Source organism: Phaenicophaeus curvirostris, chromosome 6 (genome assembly GCF_032191515.1).
Source record: "Phaenicophaeus curvirostris isolate KB17595 chromosome 6, BPBGC_Pcur_1.0, whole genome shotgun sequence".
Taxonomy (NCBI): domain Eukaryota; kingdom Metazoa; phylum Chordata; class Aves; order Cuculiformes; family Cuculidae; genus Phaenicophaeus; species Phaenicophaeus curvirostris.
Window position 1 is genome coordinate 26,737,637 of NC_091397.1, and position 26,584 is coordinate 26,764,220.

Here is a 26,584-nt window from a genome sequence, read left to right on the forward strand (position 1 = left end):
AATTGTACCTCCTGGAGCTATATATTAGACAAGTTCTGTTATTGCAATAGAACAATATGTGATGTTTTGCTTTTGACAAACTGACTTTCAGTTGTGGATGGGCACTTTATGTGCTGTCAAGGATTGGTATAAATAAGTGTTTACACAGTCTAACATGAGGAAGCATATTGTTTTTAAAGAGTGATAAGATTTTACAATAAAAAAGTGCTTACTTACCAAGACTTCCATTACAGTTTATGTGATTTCTATATATAAATATATAAACATATATAGGAATCACATAAATTGTAAAGGAAGTCTTGGTTGCAAAAGGCTGGCTTGAATCCTAGCTGCCAACTAATAAAAGGGTATTAAATTAAGACAACTCTGCTGTGGCAGTGTTGCTTTGTGTACTGCTAGATATGTGAGTTGAATAGTCATTTTTTAAATTTGAACTTATGCCGTAGGTGAAAAAAAGGGTTTTTCTTTTTTCTTACACTCATTCTGTTTACTAGAAACAGATAGAGTGTGTTGTTATCACTGACTTAAACCTTCCTGAAGTTTAGTATAACTGGTTGCTGCCTGGGTTCCCCAGGAAAGAGAATTCTACCCACAGCTTACTCACTAATTTCCTTTCACACCCATCACACATCTGCACTTGGGACAACAGGAATTTTTAATTAAGACAAAACCCTTTTGCGTGATGATTTCATTTGCAAAATAAATAAAAACAAGCTGGCAGTGACTCTTTGAAAGAAAGGAGCCTGTTTAGACTTTTTGTTACATACAGTTGGTTGTCTTTTTCATCCATTTTCCTTACATCTTTTCATTTCAGCTGTGAGTTTTATTGTGCATGAAATTGATGTCTGGTAGCGCTGATTAAAGCCAGACCTGGCACACAGCTAGAAAGACACAGCTCACTCTCTCCCTCCTCGCTAAATATTCTAGATACTCGTTTCCTTGCTTTATCTTCTTCCTACCCAGTCTGTCCCTGTCTGTTTAGACTACTGGACGTCAAACATCCATGAAAAAATAGGTCTGTGCTCATTTCACACATCAGTATGTGCTAATCAAGTTTAGCACTGGAGTCATTACCTCACCACTAAGCAGCAAGAAGATCCTTCATACAATGGTAATACCATCACACGCATGCATGGGGCAGATTGGGATCCATGTGGTGATTGGGGGGAAACCAGCTGCCTGACAGTCTTGAGAGGAAGAGCAAAATCAGCATCAGCATGGATCTTGCAGCTTACTGGTATGTACAGGTGGCTGTTGAACACAAGGTACCATTTCAGCAACAATTGCTGAGTCTGTCTTCAGTGCGCGCACACACCCACTGTGCATTCAGATATTGCCCTTTTTGCACTTAGGGAGGGGCGTTTACCGAACTCATCAAACCTGAGAGCTAGCCAGCACACTGAAAATTTCTGCCTTTCAATGCTGACTGGGTAGGTGACCTCCCGCTGGATCTCAAAGTAGTCTGAAATAAATGGTAGTTCTGCCATTCCTTTCAGCAGGAACAAATACATACTTATATGGAGTTGGTTTAGAAGCTCTGTAGGGATCTCTGGTAAGCTGATCCTAATTTTCTTTAAATAAGGAAAGTATTAGTGAAAAGTATTTTTTCTTCTGGAGATGCAGGTCTTCTATTCATCGGCAAAAGAGGCAGACGAATGCAGTTTTTCTTTGCTTGACTCATGCATGTCTTACCCTTAATTCAGCGGTATCACTTGTACTAGTCAAAAGAAATTAAATCTTATGGTTCAGCCTGGATGATTTTTCCTCTGGAGATTGCTGAATGTGAAACATCCCTTAAATGTCACCATCAGGTATCAGATGACACTGCAGGCTCAAAATGTTACCAGGTTCCTTGGAAAAGGAATAGGCCAAGTTTCATTATTACATACTGAGTGGAATTCAGCCTCCGTGCAATGACTGCACAATGGTGAACCAGGTGTAACACCCTGCATGCAGTCACTCCACATTTATAGTGACAGATCTAAAATAGTATATTGGCCAATTCTGCACCATGCTGGTGGACTTGTTCATGTTTTTCTACTGGAGTACATTTGCCAATTCTGGAAAAGCCAAATTCTGGAAAAGTTCAAGTTTTATTGCAGCTGTTTTCTTGAACAAAGTTTTCGGTTTGATTTCATTTGGACAATTTGCCTCTTTCTGCCACTTATTTTCAGTGTCAAAAGCCATCAGTAAAATGATACATGTCCCTGTGGGTGAAACATCATCCACATAATTCAGTATATTCACAGCGTTACTCAGCTGGGTTGTTTTATTATGAGGAAAATGAAACTCTGGAAACATTTCCACCTCCATAACATACCTCTTAGAATTTAAATTTAAAAAACCCAAACAATTTCTGTCTGGCAAAAGCAGAGTTCTGTATTTTCCAAGCATTATATGACTAGTTAATCATTCTTTAAAATAACATGTGAGACATTGGAAATGTTCATGAAGATGTGAGTATGGCTCTCTGATTTCCAGTGTTAATGTGTTTTCAGCATCCTGTATATTGTGTGAATGTAGTTGGAACACAGAATGCGCACAATCTCATTACTGTCTCTACGGATGGCAAAATGTGCTCCTGGAGCCTGGACATGCTCTCAACTCCACAGGTGGGTTTGTTTTCAGCTGTACAGGGGAAAAAAAGCACCTTCGGTAAAGCAGGATACCTGCTTAATAGAACATAGCTCCTAAAAGCCAAAACCTCATGTCTTATACAAACTAAAACCAATGGATGCAGTTGAAAGAGTACAGCTTGCTTCCAGCAGTCTCTGCTAAGAGCCAAAACCCATTTCCTTTACCACAAATCATGTAATTATTGTAATACGTTAATACATAGGTCAGTTTCAAGTGAAAATGAAATAATCCATTTTAAAGCATGGTAATTGCAGAAGTCGCCTGTGGTATAAATTTTACTTACTCTACAGCATTGTTTAACAAATATGGACTAGATTGCACTGCTGCTGAATACACCCTAGGCACTATGCGTTTCCAAGGCACACAGAAAGCTTAGTTTGTTGGCTGCCTAAAGTAGCCAAAAAATCAAACAGTGCAAATCAAAAGTTCTAGAAATAATTTCCCCCCTCTGGAATGCTTGCTGCTATTATCTTACACACACACACACATCACCTTTGTATCAGAAATTAAAGGGAAACCAGGAATATTGTCCAAACCACCACTGATTATAATAATGGAAACCAAGCAATGAATCTGATGCCGAAAAAGATTTATAAAAAGCATCTATTAAATGTTATCTTCTGGAATAGTACACTTTCTGTTCCAACGCATCACTCATTTTTTATGCATAATTTCTTAGAAAAACAATTAATTTAATGTCATTTTTACTAACCATCATGGGATTTGATCTTGTTTCAAAATTCTGTGTAGAAACTCCCCTTAATGATTCTGTTAATCATCCATTAATCATTCATTGATGTGCAATTGCTATCAAATTATTTGCTCCTCAGTACTGACACAAGAGTTGGAACTCCTCTACCCTAACCTTAGCCATCTAGAAGTTAGGTTTGTGTCAAGTATAAGCGAGTAATTTGAGTTTACATTTAATATAAAGAAAGACTGAGCACTTCTGGAAAACAATCTATCCCATCCCAATGTGGAATACCATTTCAGATACCCTGGGGTACAAAACTGTCAAATCTTAGGATGGAACTGTATTTTGGAGGTCATCCCATTTAAATCCTTCACCCAGAGTGCACAGGAGTTGGCATCAAGTTACATGCCATAGCTTTAGATTGAGAGGAATGGAGTGCTGCTGATCTGTGTGAGTCTGAAACTTTCCAAAGACATGGAACCAAAGTGCTCATATACAGCCATGGTGTAGGTGCTGGGAGGAGAGAGTCTGCCGCGGTATCTGGCTGTGTCTCCACAGAGACACGACATTATAATTTCACCCTAGAAGATTTTCACAGAAATATCTGGTCCATGGGTGCTCTACCACTGTATTTTCTAGGTCTTGTTTTGCCTTTTTAACAGAACCAAATGTATTTTCAAAGAAAAGTGTAAAATCAACTAGAAGTGTTTATGGATTTGCAGCCCTCTCCTCTCCCAGGGATGCCCACTTTCTTTAGCTGCAGCAAAAATCCCTTCTGGGAAAAAGCCTGCAGGCTTCAGCCCTAGAAGAATAGCAGCTTAAGACATTTCAAACATGGAAAACATACCCACTTTAACAGGTAAAAATGCAAAATGCTAAATCATTCAGCCCTTTTGTGGATTCTTGTGTTAAACCATTTAGGCTGCACAACTAGAAAGTTTAGAGTTATGCAAAATCTGCTCAAAGTGTATGCATCTTCCTATGGCCACAAACTGTTCATGCTGGTTGTACTTGCAATAGCAAAAAATGGGCATGCTGATTTACTTTGAAGTATAGCTACCAAATTTAAAAAATAAAATGTGTTTGCTGGTTTGCAGCTTGTTGGAGGAATCTGGAAGGAGCATTTATGGTTACCTCAGAAAATCCCTGAAAAGCAATGCTTAGAATGGTAGTACTGACAGGACTCCAACTTTTTAATTTTGTTCTGCAAAGGGACTAATGGCACAGTCTGATAAAAGCGCCAGGTGCATAGGATATTACACATTTCCTGACAAACAATTTATTTCAGAAATGTTTGTAAACAGAAGGGTGTTGCATGCTTTATTAGAGCCCAGGGCTGGCAAGTGTAACCATTAGGGTATTATCTTTAGTTTCTGCACCATTAGATTTTAAATTCTCACCTGTCATCTCTGCCTGATTTAAGATGATGTAGCAAAGACCAGTGCCTTCCAGCCACTCTTGAAAGTGTGACAGACAGCAGCGGGGATGGAAGGAGCAGTGCATCCTATTTTGTGACATTGCATCTTCTTGCAATGTCCTGTGTAGAAAAAGGCCTGTGGCTAGGTGAAATGACTTCTTCTTCCCTTCCTGCTACCCTTGTAGCATTTAGAAATGAACTCAAAATAAATAAAACCTAGCCAAACAAAAGGATTATGGCAGAATAATAACAAATACCTGTTTCGGTAGGAGAGCATGGAGCTGGTGTACAATAAATCCAAACCAGTGGCGGTTACAGGAATGGCTTTCCCAACTGGTGATGTCAATAACTTTGTCGTTGGCAGTGAAGAGGGAACAGTCTACACAGCCTGTCGTCATGGAAGGTGATGTTCAGCATTTTGTACTTAAATACCATTGTGTACCTGTGTTGGCATGAGGTAGCCAAATGTGTGTGCAATGTTTCATTTTTTCTCTGACATCAACAGTGTCTGTGCTGTTCTTCTCACAATTAGGACAGGAGTTGCCTGACTTTGCACAGGTTCCTCACATAGTCAGTAGGGAGCAATGACTGCTCTTAGAGTTTGAATTCCTTCACCTTTTGCAGACATCTGTTTGAAGAAGAGATCACTGGCACCTCAGAAATGCTTTTCTCACTGGAGGTATAGAGAGCTAGCTGAAATGTAGGTGTCTGTCTGGGCAGGTCAAATCAAACCCTAGGAGAGAGTTTTGTTGCAGGGTAATAAGGCCTAAACCACTCATAAGAGATGGTAATCTGCTTTAATTTTTACCATCCTTAGTTCCATCTTCAGTCTCCACAGGCATATACCAGAGAAAAGCCACCATGGGCACACGTTTGTGAGAAACAGAGCATGCATGTCCTGATGCACAACCATCCAGTATGGGATACTCCCAGGCAGCACCATAGGCTGTGTCTGCACAGCCAGGCTAGGCACCAAGCCCTGCTGGCCTCTGCTGTTGGTGGGCTTGGTGGGCACTTTGGACATGCCCACCATCTCCAGGAGGGTGAGAGGATTTTGTTGTACAGGACCCATGTTACAGTATTTGGCCTCATTCTGGGCTGCCATGCAGTTTATTTGCTAACATATGGGCATAGCCATAGTGTACTACACAGATACAGAAGCTCTGGCTGACCTTTTCCCAGGACTAGTACCCTAGTGATCCATCACACACAGTGGTCACATCCCTTCCTCACAACCCAGACTGTGGTTTAATACTGCAAGTTTCTTATTTTGCACCCTGTAAATCTGCAGGATGCTTGCATTCTCTGTTGGCTTCTGGTAGTAGCTTTATCCTTTGTGATGCTTGAAAGGCTTTTGTAAAGATTACTGACAGATTTAAAGCTCACCGTCACACCTCAATAGTTTGCAATATTCTCTGAATTCTTCTTTTTTTTAGTTGTTTCTGTTGGCCAAGTAGACATAAATGCACTGTTTTAAGATCATAAGTCTTCTGTCACACATTCCTAATATTGATTAAATACTGTTTTACATATACTTTGTTCAATATTATTTTTATTTCAAAGTATTTTTCATTTCAGCCTGACTGCTGATGGTATTGTAAAATTGTCTGTTTGGGCATTATACCAATAAGCTGTGTGGCAGCTGATGGTTTGAATTAGTCTTAGGCTGCTGGGATAAATGAAGCATACCCAAGGGCATTTCTCACTTCTGATCTTTCAGATAATGCCTGGTTTGTTCCTCATGAGAGGACGAAGGTGTTAGATCCTCATTAGCCCACCTTTTTAGCAAACCTTCTGCTGACCATGACTGAATGCACTCCTTTTCTGCTCCTGCCTACCTTTCCTAGAGCTTTTTGCTATCGTTTCTGTTTTATTTTGAGAGGCTGATGTGTCCTGCAGCCCAGAACAGTGGAGAATCACATGTATCAAAGCACAGCAGATACACAAGGTGTTTGCAGTGCTCCAGAACATCCCTGATCCCACCAACTACATGAGAGACAGATAGGGATAAAGTAAGAAGTATGCTTTGTACCTAACACTGCAGAGGCACTGCAGAACTCAGACCCTGCACCAGCACATGCTGCAAAGGCTGGCAGGGGAGCCTAGGGGCAGCCACACTGTCATGTTCAACAGCAGAGGTGAGGGAACATCACGCTAGCAGTATGGAGAACCAGCTTCCTCCAGTGCAGTTCCTCATCCCTTTGGGTGCACTGTATTCACACTGACACTAGGCTGGCAGCCCTGTCAGAGCTGTGGCTATTTTTAATGTGTTTTCTTCCAATGCCAGTTTTTCTATAATGTAACTAAAAGGGTAATTTCTTGATTCTCTTTTCTGTATACACTTTGAGACAGCACTGACAACTGATCTGGTGTCATTTGCTCCCAGGAAGAAGAAAACTGCGCACATTCTCTCTTACGCAGCTTTGTGTTTTTCCTTCCCAATAGCTATTCTTGCCTAAGGCTGATGAAGTGCGCATCTCCCCTTGTTCAAAGTAATGACTGTATGACACCTGATCACAGGAACAGTTCCTTCACTTGCTGTGAAAAAGGATTTGCTTCCTAGTGACTTGATTGACTGATGTGGACAATTATTTCAGATACTTAAGAGAAAAAGGATTCCTCATGATAAGTCATTCAAATATTCACATTTTTGTTTTAATGGTTATTCCTTGTGATAATGACTTACTCGGAGGCATAAGCTATAGTATAATTACAATCTAGAATTATTGTGTAATTATACATAAATGTTATTTGAAGCTACAGTAGCAGGCAGGGTACATAAAAGTGACTCAGGTAAGTCTTCAGAAATAAGAGAAAGTCTCCCTATACTGGATCCTGAGCATTAATTGTGCCCACAGCAGTAAACCTCTGCAGGGAAGGGCCTTGCTGAAAGGAGATTTACAGATTAAATAGAACTTTAAAAGAAAACAGGAACCTAAGAGTAAAGAAAAAAAGATGTTAAATCACCCTTTGAATGCAAATGTCTCTTCTTCCTGCAGTAAAGCTGGCATTGGAGAAATTTTTGAAGGCCACCAAGGACCCGTCACGGGAATCAATTGTCACATGGCAGTGGGACCAATTGACTTTTCCCATCTCTTTGTCACATCATCATTTGACTGGACAGTCAAGTTGTGGACCACAAAGGTGAGAAATCTAAGCTGGGGTGGTGTGCTTAGTGCTACTCAAAATGCTTTTGTCAGAAATATTTCAATATTGTCTATATCAAGTGCTAAGAATCAATTAATTGAAATGCTGTGCTTAGAATAGGCTTAGTGATAAAATTATATGTAAAATATATACCTAGTGTAACTGTGTCAACTATATTCAGCTTACTCAGACCTTTAAAGGTAGCTTCAGCTAGCCTGCACTTCAGTATTAACCCTAGTGCCAAACATTTTCACTTAGCAAGGAAATTAAGATGTCTTATACTGCAAGTCATCAAACAATTCATCCAGCACTCCCTGTGCTGGAATTGCAAAACTAATGCTATGCACCATAATGGTGCAGCAGCAGGAACACTTTCTTCTGATGAAGCAACAGGGGAAGCATACTCGTGACTTAATGCAATCAATATCACTTGTTAAATCTATTGCTGTAGGAGATTGTGGTAACCAAAAAAGTATAAATTGTCCTGATGATATTAGACACTGATGGCTGGAAGCAGGGCAGGGGGAATACATGCTGGAACTTAGATTCATGGCAACTGTGGGTCTGCTGCTGACTGCTCTATGGACCTGTCCACATGACCTCGTAAAGGAAGAACACTGTGAACAACAGAAATGTATACACAATCCTGTAAAGCTTTGAAGACCCAACACCTCATAGAACTGTATGAATGTAGGATAATGACAGCATGAGTAAAAACTGTGGGACAGATTAAACAGACCAACACATTTCATGGTGGAGGCTGAGTAAAACAAGGCAGCGAGAGGCAAAATCCTCATTAGATAAATCATCAAAACATCTTACTTCTGTCATACATCAGAGCAGAGAACTGTCTTCCAAATGACAGACTTTTGTCTTAACTGTGTTTTTATGCCTGCGTTTGGTTCGCATCTTGAGCTGTACCCAGCAGAGTTCCAGTACTGGTAGCTGACCCCAGTCAGGAAGTATCTCAGCGTGTGTTCCTTCAGGATATCAGGGCTTGGAGATGCTAGGACAGATGCATAGCAAATGTAAAGACAAAAGTGACCATGTGACAGCCTTATGCTGAAAACAGAAGCACAGTTACCAAGATAGTAACTTGAGTCAGCCTCCATAGTGTCTTCACAATGCATTTGTTAATCCAATGTGCGTGCTAATTAAGAGGTATCTTTTCCAATCAAAAGTGACCACAGCTGATGGTTTTGTCTTGAATGTTGCATTTTACGAAACTTGTTGTAAGAAAGGTGCATGATTTACCTAATTTGTATATAACCACATACATCAGTAGACCCAGCCTCAACCAGTGTAGAAGCAGTCCTGGGAATGATTGTGGCCAGGCTGGGATAGGCCCTAGGTGTGTAACCATTAGAAAGGGCTGCAGGATAACCAGATGATGGAGAGTTTAGGTGTTAGCTGGTTGAGGCTGGCTAGGCTTTTTGGTGTCAGAGATAAGGGAGTCCTGGACAGTGGTAATGGTTAGCAAAGGAATATTGGAGGGTTGAAGTTGAAGCTAAGTATGGGGGAAAGAATTTATGGGGACTAGGGGGAAAGATGAAAGGCAGGTACTGAATTCCAAACATACATGTTGAGAAAAGTCTAGGATGAGTATCTGACCCTCAGCTTGAGGTTGGCAGTAAGGGTCTCATCCATCTCCAGCTTAGATGAAATTATATTAAGGGATAATAATCCCTGTTTTTTAATTTAAACTCCTGGGATTTCAGAAATTAGCAGTAACACTAACACAGCATATTTTGGACACAAAGGCACTGCAGTTAGCAGTACACAGTTATCCTTGTGGAATAATTCAGTGCCAAAAGGGTTAGGTCAGATTCTGTTCAAAACAGTTGGCTTTCAAAGAACCAAATCATCTAAATTTCTAGTACCTATCAAGTTGTGGCTCATCTGGCAAGAGAGGCTTCCTGAGAAATCTGTTTAACCCAGCTGATGTGAGCTGTGACGTGCATGTGACACACCACAGCACCACTCAGACTTGGAAGCCATGTAGCTGTATTGGCTCTCTTGCTTTCTTCTGGAGCAAGTTTGAGCAGCAGCAGCCCCAGGATGCTGCATGGCCAGCCGCTGCCCTGTGAAGACATCCTCTGAGACATTATACAAGTTCTTGAACTGTGATAAATATTTTCTTCTAATTTGACTCCTGCAGAATTTTCTTTCCATACTGTCTGGATAATTCTCGAGTGGAGCTGTTACACATTTAGAGCTCTCTTTGTTCAGTGCTCATAATCAAGGCCCAGTCAATCAAATGGGCTTTAAATAAACCCATCAGCATATCTGATTCTCTGAAAAAATAGTGGGTCGATATGAAGAATTGAGTGCTGCTGCTGGTGTATGAGAGTTTACTCAGAAATGGTTTATTCCTTTAGCTTCTTATTTGTAAATTTAATCTCTCTATCAGCATCCAATGCTGTATTGCTTTTCTGCTTCTACCAGAGTTGTCTCCATAATCCTGTGCACATTATCCTCTTTGGTCTTGAAATTCAATTCATTTGTCTTTCACAGGTTCAGAGTCTATGTCCAATTGTGAAGTGAACCATAAAAGCTCTGTGTTTATACTGTCTATCGATGTTGTGCAGCACCCTGGGGTGCTTACAAGAAAGCACTGTCATAGCAGGCATTTGACTGATGGATTGAAGGCACTATCTCCCTTAAAAACTCTGGCTTGACATTTTATAATCTGGTTTTGTGGTTAATGTATTTTCTATCTAAAGGCAGTTCAACCAGGTGACTGAGGATAAGATTTTCACTAACAGAAGAATAAAGGTTTTGTAGATAACACTGATTCAAGGTTCACATTATCACCCATCACATTATTATATTATTAATTTAATTATTAATTAGATCCCTGGGTGAATAGTAAGCAACGAGAAGCAACAGAAAAAGAAAAGGAATTTTAAAAGATAGTCACTTGATAGCTGGGGTGTTACCTGGTTCCTGATGAAGTCAATAGAGCTTTGAACTTGAATTCTTGCCACACCATGTGAGCAAGTCTTGGGTGTAGAGCTATCACAGGGAAGTCCTGATGTGAAGCCTCTGTGGAGCTCTGCCCTTAATTAGGTATTGTCTGCGCAATGCTTTGAAGAGGTAAAATGCTAAGTGGAAATGCTAAGTGTTGGTAATTAATTAAGCACTAATCCTCATGAATGAATAGCATGAGGTTAAATAATGAAATGTAAGTATTGTTATTATTACAGCAATTGCTGTTTGGAGTGCAAATTTTTAGACATTGTGTCAAGGGACAGGACCTAGCTTGGAATTGTTGAAGTGTACCAAAACGTAAGCTAGTTTCAGCTAAAGTCTAGAAGATGACTTGTTTGCTGCTATGGGAGTTAAGAAAGGTCTGAATGGGGAACTGGATTTTGTTAGCTCTTTCATCCTTTATGTGTCTCCTTTTTTCTCTTATCCTTCCATTAAGTGGAGTTGCCAAGGACTGTTTTTCTCCTCTTGCATCTATGCCTAAGTGATGCTCAGATGGGCAGTGGACAAGAAAGGATTGGAATAACTGTGACAGCATTGCTGTATCCCCATGCATGCTTATCTCCCTCTTTGCCTAATGTTATGTTATGGTAATGAGTGGCATAATTAGAAAAAGGGGCAGAGGTGAGCAGACTGGTAGTAGGACCAATACATAACCATTATCAAGGACTAATTGAGCCAGAGGATGTGTTCCTTTGGTGACAGACTACCTACTTTTGTATCTGTGCTCCGTTTTGGCTTTCTAGCACGTGCATCAGTGATAGCTCCTTCCTAGTCCCTCTCCTCTATCTTCTCTTTCTTATGGTCTTCACATGTTGCTCTTCTTTTTTTGGTGTCCTGCGTTGTTCCAGTCTGCAGTTTGTTGTGCCTTTTGAGAAACCACATTTTAAACAGCAGAATTCACATTTCTATGCTAGATACCTTCATGTACTTTTCTGTACCTTCAGTATCTTATGCCCTTTCACTTGCTAATTATCTTGGTATGACACAGTCCTCCTGACTCTTGAAGTAAATTCTTTTACCTTGGACTTTCATACCTTCCTATCAGCATATAACTTCAAACTCCACTAGTTTTAGTTTGGTATGAAGTTTGAACACTGTCTTCTCAAAGGTCACACTGAAGCCTATCACTTGAACAATGCAAAGAAGCAGGTGGTGTTGGTGTTGCTAAAGACAGGTATACCTACCTCCCCAGTCCCCTTCCCCAGAAGTCTTGCTGATAGGATCAACTTGAAAGACCAAACTTACTGTGATGTAAAATGGTGTAGCAGAATGAATCATAGCATCACACAGTTGTGTGGATTGCACTCACCAATAGGCAACTGTTAAATTTTACTAAAATAACAGGTTCAGTTTGTCAGCTTTTTTTAAGATTAAAAATTTACTATTTTTTACATTAAAAATACCATGTAGCAAGGTATCTCGTTACTGTCTCAGATTTTTTCTAGCATAACTTCTATCGCATTAACTGTGTGAGTGAGAGCCTCTTGTGTTATAGACAGCGTTGCCTGAAGTTTAAGGTCCATGGAGAAATGTGGTCAAACATATAGTCAAGATAGAAAGACAGTAAACTTAGTGAGCTGTTACAACAACTTGGTGAACTCTCCCTCATGAAAATTGCTTTAATTGTAATTGGAAATGCGGTAGTTAATGACTTGATTTAGTGAGGTCCCATGGCAGGTGATTAGGGAGGATCACATATTAGAGACACTGATGTTAGTGGTTAATGCTATATAACATTCCCCTGCCTTATGGAAGATGTTCCTGTTCCAGTGAACATGGAATTATTTATGAAGAGTGTAGGAGCTCCATGAGAATATCCTGTAAGCTAGTGGTTTGGGCACCAAGCCACGTGGCAAAGGTTTGCCTGAGTAAGACTGGAACATGTGTCTTCCCTGAGGGGAGGAAATGCTGTGATGATCTTGCCATTTTGCTCTGAGCTGTATCTTGTGCCTATGAACAACTCTGGTTTCACTGAAAGTAGGATCTTCTCGGAGTAAAGCTTTGATTTTAATGTGCTGGCACTTTCTGATAAAACGCTGTTTTGTCCACTTGGGGCCAGGCCTGTTTCTCCAGTTTATAACAGGATCAGACTGGTCTCCAACAGTGAAATGGACTGGTGAAATGCAGAGGTTACTCACATATGTTATCTTGCATATGCATAAGTGTAGATGAGAGCTGGACTTGGTGAAATTTAGGAAGTATCACTGCTTTCAGTCTTGAACCTGGTCATTCTTAATGTTACTTTCTAAGCTTTCCTAAATTCTTTGGACCATATTCAGTCTGCTTGCATTAACACGAGGCATTTTAGATTGTTCTTACTGCATGTGAAGTTGGATCATCCTGGGTCCTTAATTATTTAGGGCTTCCATGCTTTGGCTTCTTATGCAGCCACTGCAAAGAAGTAATTTCAATGCATACATTAGACATCTCTTGGAGGTACCACCTTTACTTCCCACCACTGACTACACAGGAGCCCATGTCTGGCAGCTTTAGATAATCAGTTGTTGGAGCTTCTTGTAGCTTTCTTGAATATGACAGTTTTTTGTCATATCTAAACTGGCAAGTCAAGGTGTGCTCTGACCAGGTGCTAAAACAAACTATGGGGGTGTCAGGAGGGGGTGTCTTTCTGCCCCTGCCACCCCACTGAATCCGGATGCAATCTGCTTCAGTCTCTAGTGCCATGGTGGGTGATCTCAAAAGGGGCCAGAAAGTTTAGGGAGGCATAAAAAATAACATCAAGAAGAAAAAAAGGAAAAGAAATTATGTGCTATGAGGGAGAATGAAACTTTCATCTATTTTGGGAGTAGGTCAGCTGAACAGACAGTTCTCCCTATTTTCTTGTCTCCATGGAATTCTTTACTAATCCCTTCCTCCCACTGATTTTGATGGGGCTCAGACATCTTGCTCAGGGCATGATTTAACCCTTCTTATTTTGGATATCTGGCTAGAATGGTTCCTCCCACTGCTGGATTACAATACAGAGCTGCTTCTTGACTCTGCTTATAAGGCAATCACCTTCCTTTGACAACATTGCATTTCCAGTGCAGGCTTTTCTCTTTGATAAAAGCAATTAGAATGATTAATCTGATTAATTGCTGTCCAAATGCTAATTTTATCTGATTATAGGGAAAGACAAAGAGTGGTAAAATAGCGTGCTGGGTTTCATGGAAACAGTCTCTCTGTGGTGTGAGTTCAGAATCTTGAGTTTTGTCCAAAAACAAGGCAATGAATGAATTTGCTTCAGAGCTTACTTTCTGTCAAAAGGCCAAACTGACTTGGGGAAGAGGGTGGAGTTGCCTGTTCAGACAGGATTTTTTTTAGTTTTTGCCCTTTACCTCTGGAGCCAGAGGTCTGGCGCTCATCCAGCTGTACAAAAAAAGAAGACTATGGTATTTTCTAGGTTATTTTAAAGAGCAAAAACCAAAGTGAAGTCAGGTGGCTTGAAATCAGCCCCAAGTTCTTCACATGAAATGTTTCTCATGATTTTGGTTTTCAGTGTAGCCATACTTGAAAAATGATAGGAAAATATTCTTCAGCTGGCTGACAGACTTCATTTACTCACGTGAACCATGCTGCTTCTTTGTGAAATGTTTTGTGAAGGATGGCACAATGGCATATACACACATGAAAATAAAACAGTCATCTAAAATACTGAGGCTGCTTTGAAAAACTCAGGGGGCTGAACCCTTATTTCAGAAAACCCTAACATAAATCCATGTGTAGCCAGTGAAAGCTTTATTTGCACACAGAAAGCAGAGCTGGAATTCAGGAGCTCATATAATCTGTACAAAACAAAGTCTTGGTTCTTTTTTTTTCCCTGAAATCAAAATGCAAACCTCCTAGTGATTGTTCTGTTGCAGAATTACTCTGAAGGACCAGGCTCACATGTAATAGTGAAACATTTCAGGAAAATTGTCAATATATAAAACCCAGGACTTCTTCCCGAATGAAAATGTTCTCCCACCTGCTTCATGCAGCCATCGTTTCTCTGCTATGTGAGACACTTTTGTTATCAGTAAAAAAAAATAGGAACTGTATTCAAAATCCCTCAAGATGGAGTTGTATTCAGTAATAATTCATCTCAGAATCATTGCTTGCTGACCCATGAAAGCTCTGCTGCAGGCATCCTGATGGCAGCAGCTACAAATACTAATCTGGACTGTTCAGCAGACAGTTCTGTAGCATCAGGCCGTTTCAGCCATCTTACAGTGCTCCCCATGCTCCTGCCTGTGCTTCCTGGCACCTGGAACTGCAGTTGCAGGGTTATTTGAAAGCCTGGTGATTTGCCGAGTTCACAGGCAAAGCTGGGCTGGGTACCCTGTGATGAAGCAGCATTTTCCATTAGAAAGAAAAATTGAATTTTCAGGGGCCTCATACTGAATGTTCCCATCAGAGGGGTGGGAAACAATCCCTTGAAACCACAGCAACATTATCCTGCTCCCCTCCATACCTCACAGACTGAGCTGAACTAGCTCCCTGTAGCAACCTGAAGCCCCGAAGCAGGGACACCAGTCGCACTGACTCCAACAGGAGTAGGCTCAGGATGTAAGTGTGTGCCGCTGCCTCTCCTGAGTGCTGGGAGAGCACAAGCACAGTGACACAGCTTCTCCCAACGCATCCCGCTTGCTCTCCAGCTCTGCTTCCTTATCCATCTATATGGGATATAAACTGGGAGTGACAACTGGGTAGAAGACTATGCCCTTCTTCAGTGTTGCCTCTGGCCAAGATTTGGTAGTTCTTTCATCAGTTTATCAAAAGCATACCTGGCTTGTATTTCTCAGTAAGTCCCCAAATGGTTCTCTGAAAAAAAATCCAGGAATAGAGTAGTATAAAGACAGGAGTATGAGCGACAGAAACTATGAATCAGTTTTCAAGATAGGGACAGTAAGACCTTCTGTGGTGTTTTGAGCTTCTTAAGAGAAGAAATTGAGACATCTTTTAAATTAGATAGAAATTCCTAAAGAAAATTATAGTCATTCTAAAGAAATCTCATGAGTGAAATGCAGAGTTAGTAGGGTAAGAAGAAGGGCTGGCTTGCTTAAAGCATGTTTTAAATAAAAGATGGAAAACGTTTAGTGATTAAGTCAGCAGTCTGAGGAAATACAGAACAAATGAAAAATACCTGTACAGGCTTCTCCACTGTTGCCATCCACACTGCATTCAGTTTGATGTGGCCAAGTGGAGCAGAAGGCATTAAACCTCAAGCAGTGGAAACCTGTGGGCACAACTCTGCAGCTGAGGGGTAAGAGGGGCTCCAGACTGGGAATGAAATTGGATTATCTAAAATGCAGAAACAATTATACACCAGATTGGCCAGTAGAAACTGGAAAGAGAAGAGAGCTGGGGAATACTGTCATCCCTTGTGCCCCACTATAACCCAATCTGTGTATTAGCTTCCTCATAAAAGCTTTCTTAAGCCTGTTTTGTAGAGCTTCAAGGCCTTACATACCTTTTGATGTTTGTAAAGTTCATCTGTGGCAAGCAAGTATCTTATCTTCAATTCATTTCAATTTACATTAGACATCAAGTAGTACTCATTTATCTCAAACTCACTGAAAATAGCTCCTCAGCTAATATGCAGCAGTGAAGAGGAATGCCATATGTTCTGCTTTTTTTCTTGAGAAAGTAAAAAGGTCTTTTTTCCAATATTAAGTAAGTGGAAAGGCAGAGCAGAAGACAGCTGGAAGACCAAAGTGAGCAATTGAAGTCTAGCAGCACAGCCTGAAGGTGTTGCATCTCTGCAGAGGACTTAAAACAGTTAAGGAGGATTAACCAAATAAGCAGTTTGCCTGTCAGTGTAGCTTCCAGGCTATCTCCACAGATCCCGAAAGCTCTGCTGTCTGACTTTCTGACGCTTCTAAAAGTCAGATGATGTCTGACTTCCTAAGTTCTTTTGGTTTTTTCTCCATGCCACAGTATTAGACATTAAGATCAGTTCTCATTAAAACTGCCTGTGCCAATCATCAAATCATTATTCCTTTGCTTCCTTCTTGTATGTTCACCTGTGACGCTTTGACTTTGAAGGAAACCACAGAAATGTAATCATCGTGTTATCTCCAGACTTGGTCTTTGAGTCTCACCCTTGTCCCCTCCTCCATCTGTAATAATTCCCACGTTTATGCAAAAATATTGGATTTCTTTTTGTTATTGGCAATTAAGAGAGGCAATAGTTTCAGCATCTCTGCAAGAACAATAATTTCTAAAAGCGTACGGTTTTCTGCCTTGACTGTCTGCAACTTTTAGCATGCCACAAAACAATCAGCATAGTAACGCTTCAGTACTTAAGCAAAACAGGGCTGTGAAGAGTGTAGAGATAATTTCCACATTCATTTCTTTCTCCCTGTTGCTACTGAATCTAAAAATTAAACCTGTTCCCTTACACAAAAATGTCATTTAAACTTGATTCGGTGACCAAATAATCATCTGACAATAAGATGACACAACATGTACATAGGTCATAGCACAGTGAAACGTCCATTCAGCCCCAGGGGCTTGTCTGTGATTCAGCACTGAATCTGACTGTCAGGAGGAGTTTAAAGATAGGTAAAGGAGACGTTACTCATGGAACTCAGTTTAGAGCACCTAAGAGCCAGTGACGTTGGATGGCTAAAGCTGACAAGCATACACATCCCCTTTTTGCTTTCTCCTTGCCATCCTCGAAGGTCTGGCTAGTTCTGGAAAGGGTGGAGCAGACTGCAAGTTGTGAGTTGCATGGGATTGGGGTCTGTGGGATAATGATACCCTTCAGGGAGAATGCAGACAGGCTCTGCTGTGCCACCAGGGATGTACATGCAACTAGCGCCTCTGATTTATAGCATCTCATAACAGTTCCTATGATTGCTGTAGCTTTTAAAACCTAGCATAATCTGAACTAAGTCAAGTCCCATAAGTAGAGTGTTAAAGTAGGAACTACTGGATTACTCTAAATTATCATTACTATTACAAAACAGACTTGGGAGAAACACGGGAGTCTAGGAACTGGTAAAAATTCCAATGGAGTTTAATCAGTCAGAATGAAAAACAGGGCCTCTTGACTCCGTACAAAGAGAACATGAAGGCTAACAAAAGTAGTAGAGCACAGCAGAGGACTTACTGCCCACCACAAGAGGTAACCCTAAACATCTAACAGCTGATGTCCTAGGAAGGAGACTATTGAAGGAGGAAAGGTCAAGACCAGGGCAAAGATGATTTGAGGAGTATTTGCTTCAAAATTCCTAGCCACTTTCAGTTTCTGCTTATGCTGTCTGCATATTTTGAGATGGCCTGACTAAATGGCAGGGTCAAAAAGGAAAAGATGAGCCTGGACTCAGCATAGAAAGATACCTCTCTCAAGGTAGAGAAGACTGGGCCTAGAAGCTAGGGTCTAGAAAAACAGCAAAAGACCTCATATCCTAACCTGAGTGGAAGTCTTACAAGCTGTGCCCTATCCTCATTTCTTTTGCATCCTTCTGGTCAGTGTGACACCGTAACACTTGCTTTAAATAAAGACAGCAGAGTTCCACCTCCTTATATGTTATCTATGCTGGAAGATACGTCTTTCTTTGACACCTTTGTAGGTTTTTCTTTTTGTTTTCTTTCAGTGAAAAAAGGCTATTTATACAGCATTTTGATCCCGCGGGGCCCAAATTTGTAGACTCATAGAATGATTTGGTTGGAAGAGCACTTAAAAGTCCTCTAGTTCCAACCCCCTGTTCCCTGGTTTGTTCATGACCCAAGAGCAGCCATTCATCTCAGGACTGCTCTGGCTCTGCTCTTTCCAAGTGCCCAGGAACCAGAGCTTGAGCCTAAGCAAACACATCACCTTGTTTGGAAAGTTTCTATGCCAAGGACTAATGAATGTCAGATTTGCTGCCCACCTAGAAAATCAAATTAGCTCGAGTCGACTTACAATACCTCACAACACTTATGGCTGTTGTTAATATGGTTTGAGCTGGAAGTGTGGGTTTGTCTCATTGTCTTTAGAATGGAAGACAACACAGTGGAAAGAAAGAGGGGGAGCCAGCAGAGTATGTGGTGTCATCACACATCTGCACTGCCGCAGGTACAGCCTAGGGAAGTACCTTTAGGTGGAGCTGACACCCACAGAAATAGTGCCAACCTGTGAAACACTCCTTTCGTGAAACAGGCAAAGCCAATAGCTTTTTCCATGGCTTTTCAGAAGTCAGATGCTAGTTAAAACCTGTGGATATGTATACATTCCTTTATATGGATAATTAGCTACTTTATGCGTGGCGCCTCCTGGATTAAAGAAAATTCTTCTATGCAAATAAGAAGTGGAATAGACTGGTCAAATTTATTTTTTGAAAAAATAAAAAGAGCTCTTTTATGCAAATATGTAGTATTTATTTAGGTTAGTTTCTTATTTCATAGACAAGTGCTAATTCCTTGACAGCTCCCATGTATTTAAAATTTTCTCTCTGCATTGTTCTTTTAAATAATGCCCATATACAAACACTGGGGATGAGCAATAGATTTTGACAACACACTTAAATAAATGAGACAAAACCACGTGTCTTGGAACTGGCTTTTTCACTTTTCCCACTAACTAATCAAGTCCCGTCCTATTGAAATAAATGGCAAAACCTCCACTGATGCAGTAGGGCCACCTTTCCACCAAAAAACTCTCTTTTTTAAGTAATAAGTAGATTTAGCCCAAGTTTTTCTGAAGATAAGTTTCTTCTGTTCTACTGAATAACAGAATGGGTTGGTATTTAAGAATGAAATCTCATCAAGTTTAAATTTCATTTGTTTTATAATAATAGCCATATGTTAGTTACAGATTGTGTAAGCTTCTGTAATTTAAAACTGCTTTAAAGTGACCCTTACATGATTCTACATTTCAACATTTTCTAAAAGTGGTTGATACCGGTCCTTACTCATAAATCCTTACATTAAAAGAATCTGCAGGCCTGGGCCCTTACTTAACAGGATTACAGTTGGGAATTCCTGCAAACATTTATATATACACTTAACCTTACAAATCGAGTCTTTGCAGTGAAATCAACATAACTGCTCTTGGTGGGCAAAATCAGACCAGGATGCAATGTCAACTTCTAAGAAAGGTCACTCACTCACTGTTACTATTGAAGACTGGATGCTAAGCAAGAGGGACCGCCAGCCTGGCCTGATGCAATTGTTATATTCTTGTCTAGTTAAAAGCGCAAGACAAAATGGCACAGCTTGGGAAATGATTTGTTTTTCTCCACTGAAGGCAATTCAAGCTGGGAGGGCAAATACCCTGGGTCACTATGAAGGCTCCAACTCAGCTCCACCACCTCTGCCTGGCGATGCCGTTGCAAAGTTCTTTCTCCCTGTTTCTCCAACCACACTGCAGTTGATCTCGCCTTTTGCTCGGGCTGCTCACATGGCTGCCATTTATTATTTCCTTACAGTGCTCCATTCATCTCCATTCGTTTGTGTCTCACTCCTTTTGTGTCTGAGATCTTCCTCAAAAGCTCTATTATTCCTGCTGTCCAGATTTTCCCTCTGACTTCCTATCTGACTGAATATTTCCACTGTTATGGTCAAGGCAATACATAACTGCTATGCTTTTCACCTCAACTACCAGCACTCTGAAAGTGTTTTTATTTTGCTAACCGGGAAACTGATGCACATCAGCTAAAGCTATTGGCCAGAGACCATGCAGCATGTTAACAGTAAGATATAGCCTAGAACCAAATCTCCTGACCCTTCCTAGGCAGGATTTGGAAAACAAACTGGCAGAACTAAAAAGAGCATTTAAAAAAGTGTCACACTCAAAATTAAGATCAAAACTTTTGATACATTGACAAAAAGGAAGTGCTGATTGAAAACTGTCCTGGATTGATTGATTGATTGATTGATTGATTCATATCTTCTTAGTCTTCTTATTTCTGTGGAATTTTGTTACTTCTCCCATGACATTGAATGTTGAAGTGCTTGCTATATGTGCAAAACATTCCCAGTGAATAAGAAAAATACCAGCCACCTAGCAGCTGAACAGGTTTCCTTTCTCTTCAGTATACTATTGTGTTCAATGTTGATTTCTTAAGCATTTAGACAGTTGATGTATTTGAACCTAAATAAGATGTTTTCAGTGAAAATACACAATACAGCAGATAGGTATTGTGGCCCACTTTCAACACTGTTTCCCAGCTCACAGCTGAAGAGGTTTGCTTTGAAATTCCCTGTGAAATACCTCTGCCTGTCCAAAAGCTTAGTCTTCTGTTGGGCCCTCAACCCTGCAAACACTTTAGCACAGGCATGTAAGTAATTCCATTAACACATGTAAGTAACTCCACTGGTACTGATAATATGCTAAGCAAACACATATGTTTAGAGAACAAAACTTTGTTTAGGTAAGAAAATATTCTTGTAGGTTTTTTTCTTTTCCTTTGCAAAACTACAGTTTTGTAAAAGAAATAAAAATGTTACTTAAATTTGAGGCAATAAGCTCAAGCTCTGATTTGATTTTACTGTCATACAAAACAAAATGTTTGCTGTTGTTAGGAAATGCACAAAGAACATTAGGGCCAGTTATGAAAATTTGGGAGCTGATCCTATAATCGTTCAAAGTATTTCATTAATTCAAGTATAGGAAATACTGGCCTATGGAACCTGATCCCTTTGTATTTTCAGTGTCTCTTCAAAGGACAGAGTCATGTAATTAAATCTCTGGATCATTTGTGTAGTTTTTCATAGTACCTGTGATGAACCAAAATAGTTCTGAATTAATTGCAGTGAGGTACTGCAATAACCATGCCGTGTGAATACAGAGATTTGTGCGTGTAGCCCCTCATCCATGTCCTGAGTCGCAGCGCTTGCGGCCCCAGCATCAAACGAAGCAGCCTGCAGGGTCAAAAAACAAAACTGGCAAGATTAAATGGATTGCTTTATTGTTTGGAATTAATAATATTACACAAGAAAAGCGATATAGTAATTGCAATCAGCTGCTCCACTTTCTGGAAAAAGCCATGCACGGCTACACAATGCCTGGCAGACCTTCCCGATTCCTTTTGTAAAATGAACGAGGCTGCGTTCTAGGGGGACAGGACCGAGCTGCCCTATAGATCTGGTGACTCAGGGGTGGACAGGGCAGCCACCCCGTGTCATCCTTTCTTTCCCGGGCGCTCGTCCCCGGCTCCCGCTTCCCAGGAGGCTTCCAGGCAGCTGCCGGGAGAGGCAGGGAGACCCTCCAGAGGTCCCATTGTTTAGATTTCTGTCACGAGCCGCGAGAATACTTAATTTCTTTCATCTCTGGAGTTTTCATTATCATTCAAATTTCATTTTCCATTAATTGATCGGGGATTACCGAAGCCGTCGTGCAAAAATGAGACGAGGCAGAGGCGATGAATAATTCATGACGGACAATCACGCCGTATTCCCGCTTCACTTCCGAACTTCCCTCCTGCCGGAGCCGGCGCCCCGCGGCCCCGGGCCCGGAGCGAGGGGGGCGCGGAGCCGCCCCGCGCGCCGCCAGGGGGCAAGCGGGGACCGCACCGCCCGGCCCGGAGCCTGCAGCCCGCACCCTCCCTGCGTCCTTCCCGGGATGTTGGCCTGGAGAGGGGGAGGTCGTGGGCGCGGTGGTACCCGCATCCTGCACTGCTGCCTCCCTGTATCCTTCTCCAGGATGTTGGCTTAGAGCGGGAGAGGTCGTGGGCACGGTGGTACCCGCATCCTGCATCCCGCACTGACACCTCCCCGCATCCTTCCCAGGGATGCTGGCCCGGAGCAGGGGATGTCATGGGCATGGTGGTACCTGCATCCCGCATCCTGCACCGCCACCTCCCCGCATCCTGCCGGGGGTGCCAGCCCAGAGCGGGAGAGGTTGTGGGCATGGTGGTACCTGCATCCTGCACCTCTACCTCCCTGCATCCTCCTCCGAGATGCTGGCTTAGAACGGGAGAGGTCGTGGGCACGGTGGTACCCGCATCCTGCATTCCGCACCGTCACCCCTATGCCCCCGGGTACTGGCTGGGAGCAGCGGTGCCTGCCTGTATCCCTCATCCCTCATCACCACCTCCACATCCCCTACGGTCCCCCGCCACCGGGGTGCCGGCCGGGAGCGGGGGAGGTCGTGGGGACGGCGGTAGCCGCATCCTGCATCCCGCACCGCCACCTCCACACCCCGTACAGCCTCCCTCCCACGGCGTGCCGGCTGGGAGCGGCGGTGCCTGCCTCCTCCATCCTGCCTCCTCCATCCTGCATCCCGCACGCTTCCCCCCCGCCCCGTCACCCACACCCCTCACGCCGGGCATCTCATTTATCCCACCGGACAGTCGTTGCCCCATTAAAGCGCGGACCCACCCTTCGCGAGGACCTTTCATCTGGGGAAGTTTTATGACACTTTGTAAACGTGCAAAGTTTTTAATTAGACTCGCCAGACAGCCCCAGGCAGCGCTAGCGCCACGAAGTCTTCATGCTTCTCTCTGCTTTACAGCACAACAAGCCGCTCTACTCCTTTGAAGACAATGCCGACTATGTCTACGATGTTATGTGGTCGCCAGTGCATCCCGCGCTCTTCGCCTGCGTGGACGGGATGGGGCGCCTGGATCTGTGGAACCTGAATAACGACACCGAGGTGAGGCTGCCCGCGGCGCTTGGGGACGAGAGCGGGCGGCTCCTTAACCCTCTGCGGGCCGGCGGAGCGGAGCGGGGCAGGGAGCCGGCGGGCAGGGCTGTCCCCTCGCGGGGGCTGTGCCCTCGGGGCTGTGGCCTTGGGGTGTTGTGCCCTCTGGTCTGTGCCCTCGGGGCTCTGTGCTCGAGGCTCTGTGCCCTTGAGGCTGTGCCTTCAAGGCTGTGCCGAGGAAGCTGTGCCCTCAGGTCTGTGCCCTCGGGGCGCTCCTCGCCCCGCACCCTCCCCACCCCTGGTGCTGTGCCCCTCAACCCTCTTCCCACATGTGCCAGGCTTCGTTCCCGTCCTTTTCAGCCTCTGCTCCGAACCCTCAGGAGGGTCCAACTCCTTGGCGTGGCCCTGTGTCTTCCCTCGCTGCCCCAGCTGCGGTTTTTGAAGCGCAGGGCTGCTCTCTCGCTTGTTACGTGTGGTTTTATGCCCTCGCCTTTTTTCCTCCTTGAAAGTTTGCTGTGGAGCTGAAAGGCACAAACGTCAACAACCTTTAAATTTCACTGATGAGAAAGGATTAAGGAGGGCTTTTTGCAAAGACCGAAAAGGTAAAAACTGTATTTTTTTAAAAGTCATGTCCTAAACGTGCCAAACACCCCCTTTTCCTCTTTTAAGTTCATATTTAAAAAAAAAAATGCCGCAGACTTACGTTGATACTGTTTTTTCTGGATTTGAGTTTCCCCAAAAATGGTTTTTAGAAAACCTGTCATGTCGGTCGAGGTCAGTCTTAAGAGAATTGAAGTATTTTTCCACAGCTGAAGCCCTGCATATTTTTGCTTAATGCCATATAAAAGTAAGAACAAACAGACTGAGAAAAAAAATAAAAGGTCACTTATTAATTGACAGTTTCTTTTTATTTCCCAAAAAAAGAAATTATGGAAGAGCAGGCAGCGCTATTTCCCGCCCCATGCATCCTATTTTTTACAGTTTATTGTTTTAAAGATTAGTTTGATCATTAATATGCCTTTCACGTAAATGTGCTATACATTTCAGACAGAGTAAAATACAGGCGCATTTTATGGCTTCCAGTGAGTGGTGCTTGCCATAAATAAGCATGGACAGGTAAGAGGAACCAGTGCTGGACGCTGCATTGTCAGGGGGAGCAGTGAGGCCTTTTGAAGTGCTCTGAGCAGGAAGTAGCGCAGCCTTTTTAATTAGAGCACATACAGCTGGAGGATATACAGGAGGAGTCTCCTCAGAATTTATTTTGGGAAGGGAGGGACATATCCTTCAGGTGTTCTCATTAATGCAGACTTAAACACAGAGCATAAACCCCAACATTTTAAGAAGAATAAGAAAAAAAAAAAAGTAACCCTTTCCCCTCAAATACCAGGGCTGAAACCATTCTCCACTTGAAATCAACTGATGTTTTGCCATTTAACTCCACAAGACCATAATTTCTTTCCCAAAAATTTGTATAGACTGCTTGATCCCATTCCCATCAATAATAAGGCAGTACATGAAAAACTGCTGTTATATTTTCAGTATATTTACATATAAACACATAGGAACATCAGGAAAAAAATAATATCAAGCTAATTAATATCCTGTGTTTCTTCTGCATGCAAAGCCATCCCTGATTTCACAAATTATTTCCATTCTGAGAGGTCAAAATTGGCTCTCGCGTAAAGATCAGACTGGAATTATTTCTGTGGTATCCAAGTTTTGTATTTTTATGAGAATTCAGTTTGGGTCTCTGGAGGCAGAAACACCATTTGGTTTCCTCACTCAGCATCAATGAAACAAATTAAAAAATCTCTACAAGTGACAAACTAGTAGGTGCAAGGTTTTGTTATGCAGGAGAAGCAACAAAAGTACCACTGTAAGAGAGAACTGTGGGCAGGTCTTTTAAACATTGTAACTGAAAGTGATTGTTGTTTGCTTTTACCCTCTATCTGGTAGGTCATAATTAGTTTATAATTTTCAAGATTTCTGCAATTGATTACACTGTTTAAGTCTGCAGTGCTATTTGCTAAAACCAGGTCCGTTTCAACACTTTTGCTTTTGTCATAAGAAATCTTGAAGCACCTATTTTTTGGATCATTATTTCTTTTAGATGTCAGATATGTGAAATCAAAGCATTTGTGAAGACAGTAGAAAACGACAGGTATATTAATGTGTTTAACTATTAGCTATTGATAAAAATATCGGTGTAAGAACTAGATATAATTGTTATTAATGAGACCTGGTTTTGCTTTATTTGGGAAATAAGCCACATAATTATTTAGGTACTATTTTGTAAATCAATTAAGAAAATACCTGGTTTTAGTTGCAGTATGCTACCTTCAAATATTTGAACTGGAACACTGTTACCACTAGTGTTACTCTCTATATTTATTAAACACATTTATCCCGAGACCTAGAAGCTTTCTGATCAAAATAACTAAAATTATTAGACTGTACCACGGATTTAATCAGTCAGATTATTTTCAAAATCTCAGTGTAAAGGAACAAGAGTATTTGTGTTCTTTGTGTTGAGCTATGAGTACCAGAAATTGGGTTTTTTGTAATAGGAATGAAAGTAATTGCATTTCCTTTTTTATTTGATAAAATCTTAAAGGGCAAAAAGTACTTACCCAGGACCTTCATTCTTTTGCAAACTTGATATTATTTTTATAGATCAGTATAGTGAGGTTTGCAGATAGTTTCAGGATACCAAATATCGATTTTTTACCTACGTGTGTGTGACATTTCATTTTTGATCACGATTGAAGAGGTCTTATTTATCAATGAACTGATATTAAACTGAGTTATGAAATCGCTTATTTCTGCTGTGCTATATCGCATTCTTGGAGGGTTTTTTTTGCATACTGTACCTTACCTTTGAAAGTGTGAAGATAGTGTCTATTTCTAGAATCAGATAACAGACGTATTTGCAAGCAGATTTTGACACTATGGAAGCAATAGAAGTAAAAACATAAAAGTTATATTCTCGTCATGCAGGTTTTTCTGACTTCATGTTTCTTAATCTGTTACCTGTTAAAATCTCTTTTCAAAATGGTTAAAAATCTGACAAGCACCAACTTCACAGAATTTATAAAGTATTTCAAGTATGATTTTAAAAACATAATGCTACCATTATAAAATAAAATCTTAT

General features: G+C 41.6%; 1 protein-coding gene across 6 annotated transcripts in view; it reads left to right on the forward strand.

The window, feature by feature from the left end:
- The window catches only part of DYNC1I1 (dynein cytoplasmic 1 intermediate chain 1), a 192,143-nt gene that overhangs the window by 142,811 nt on the left and 22,748 nt on the right, over nt 1–26,584 (forward strand). For all 6 annotated transcript variants that reach the window (XM_069859665.1, XM_069859668.1, XM_069859667.1 and 3 more), the window contains 4 exons: nt 2,499–2,612; nt 5,018–5,151; nt 7,748–7,892; nt 23,305–23,445. In XM_069859665.1, the coding sequence (XP_069715766.1) occupies nt 2,499–2,612; nt 5,018–5,151; nt 7,748–7,892; nt 23,305–23,445 (534 nt within the window). The remainder of the gene's footprint in view (nt 1–2,498; nt 2,613–5,017; nt 5,152–7,747; nt 7,893–23,304; nt 23,446–26,584) is intronic.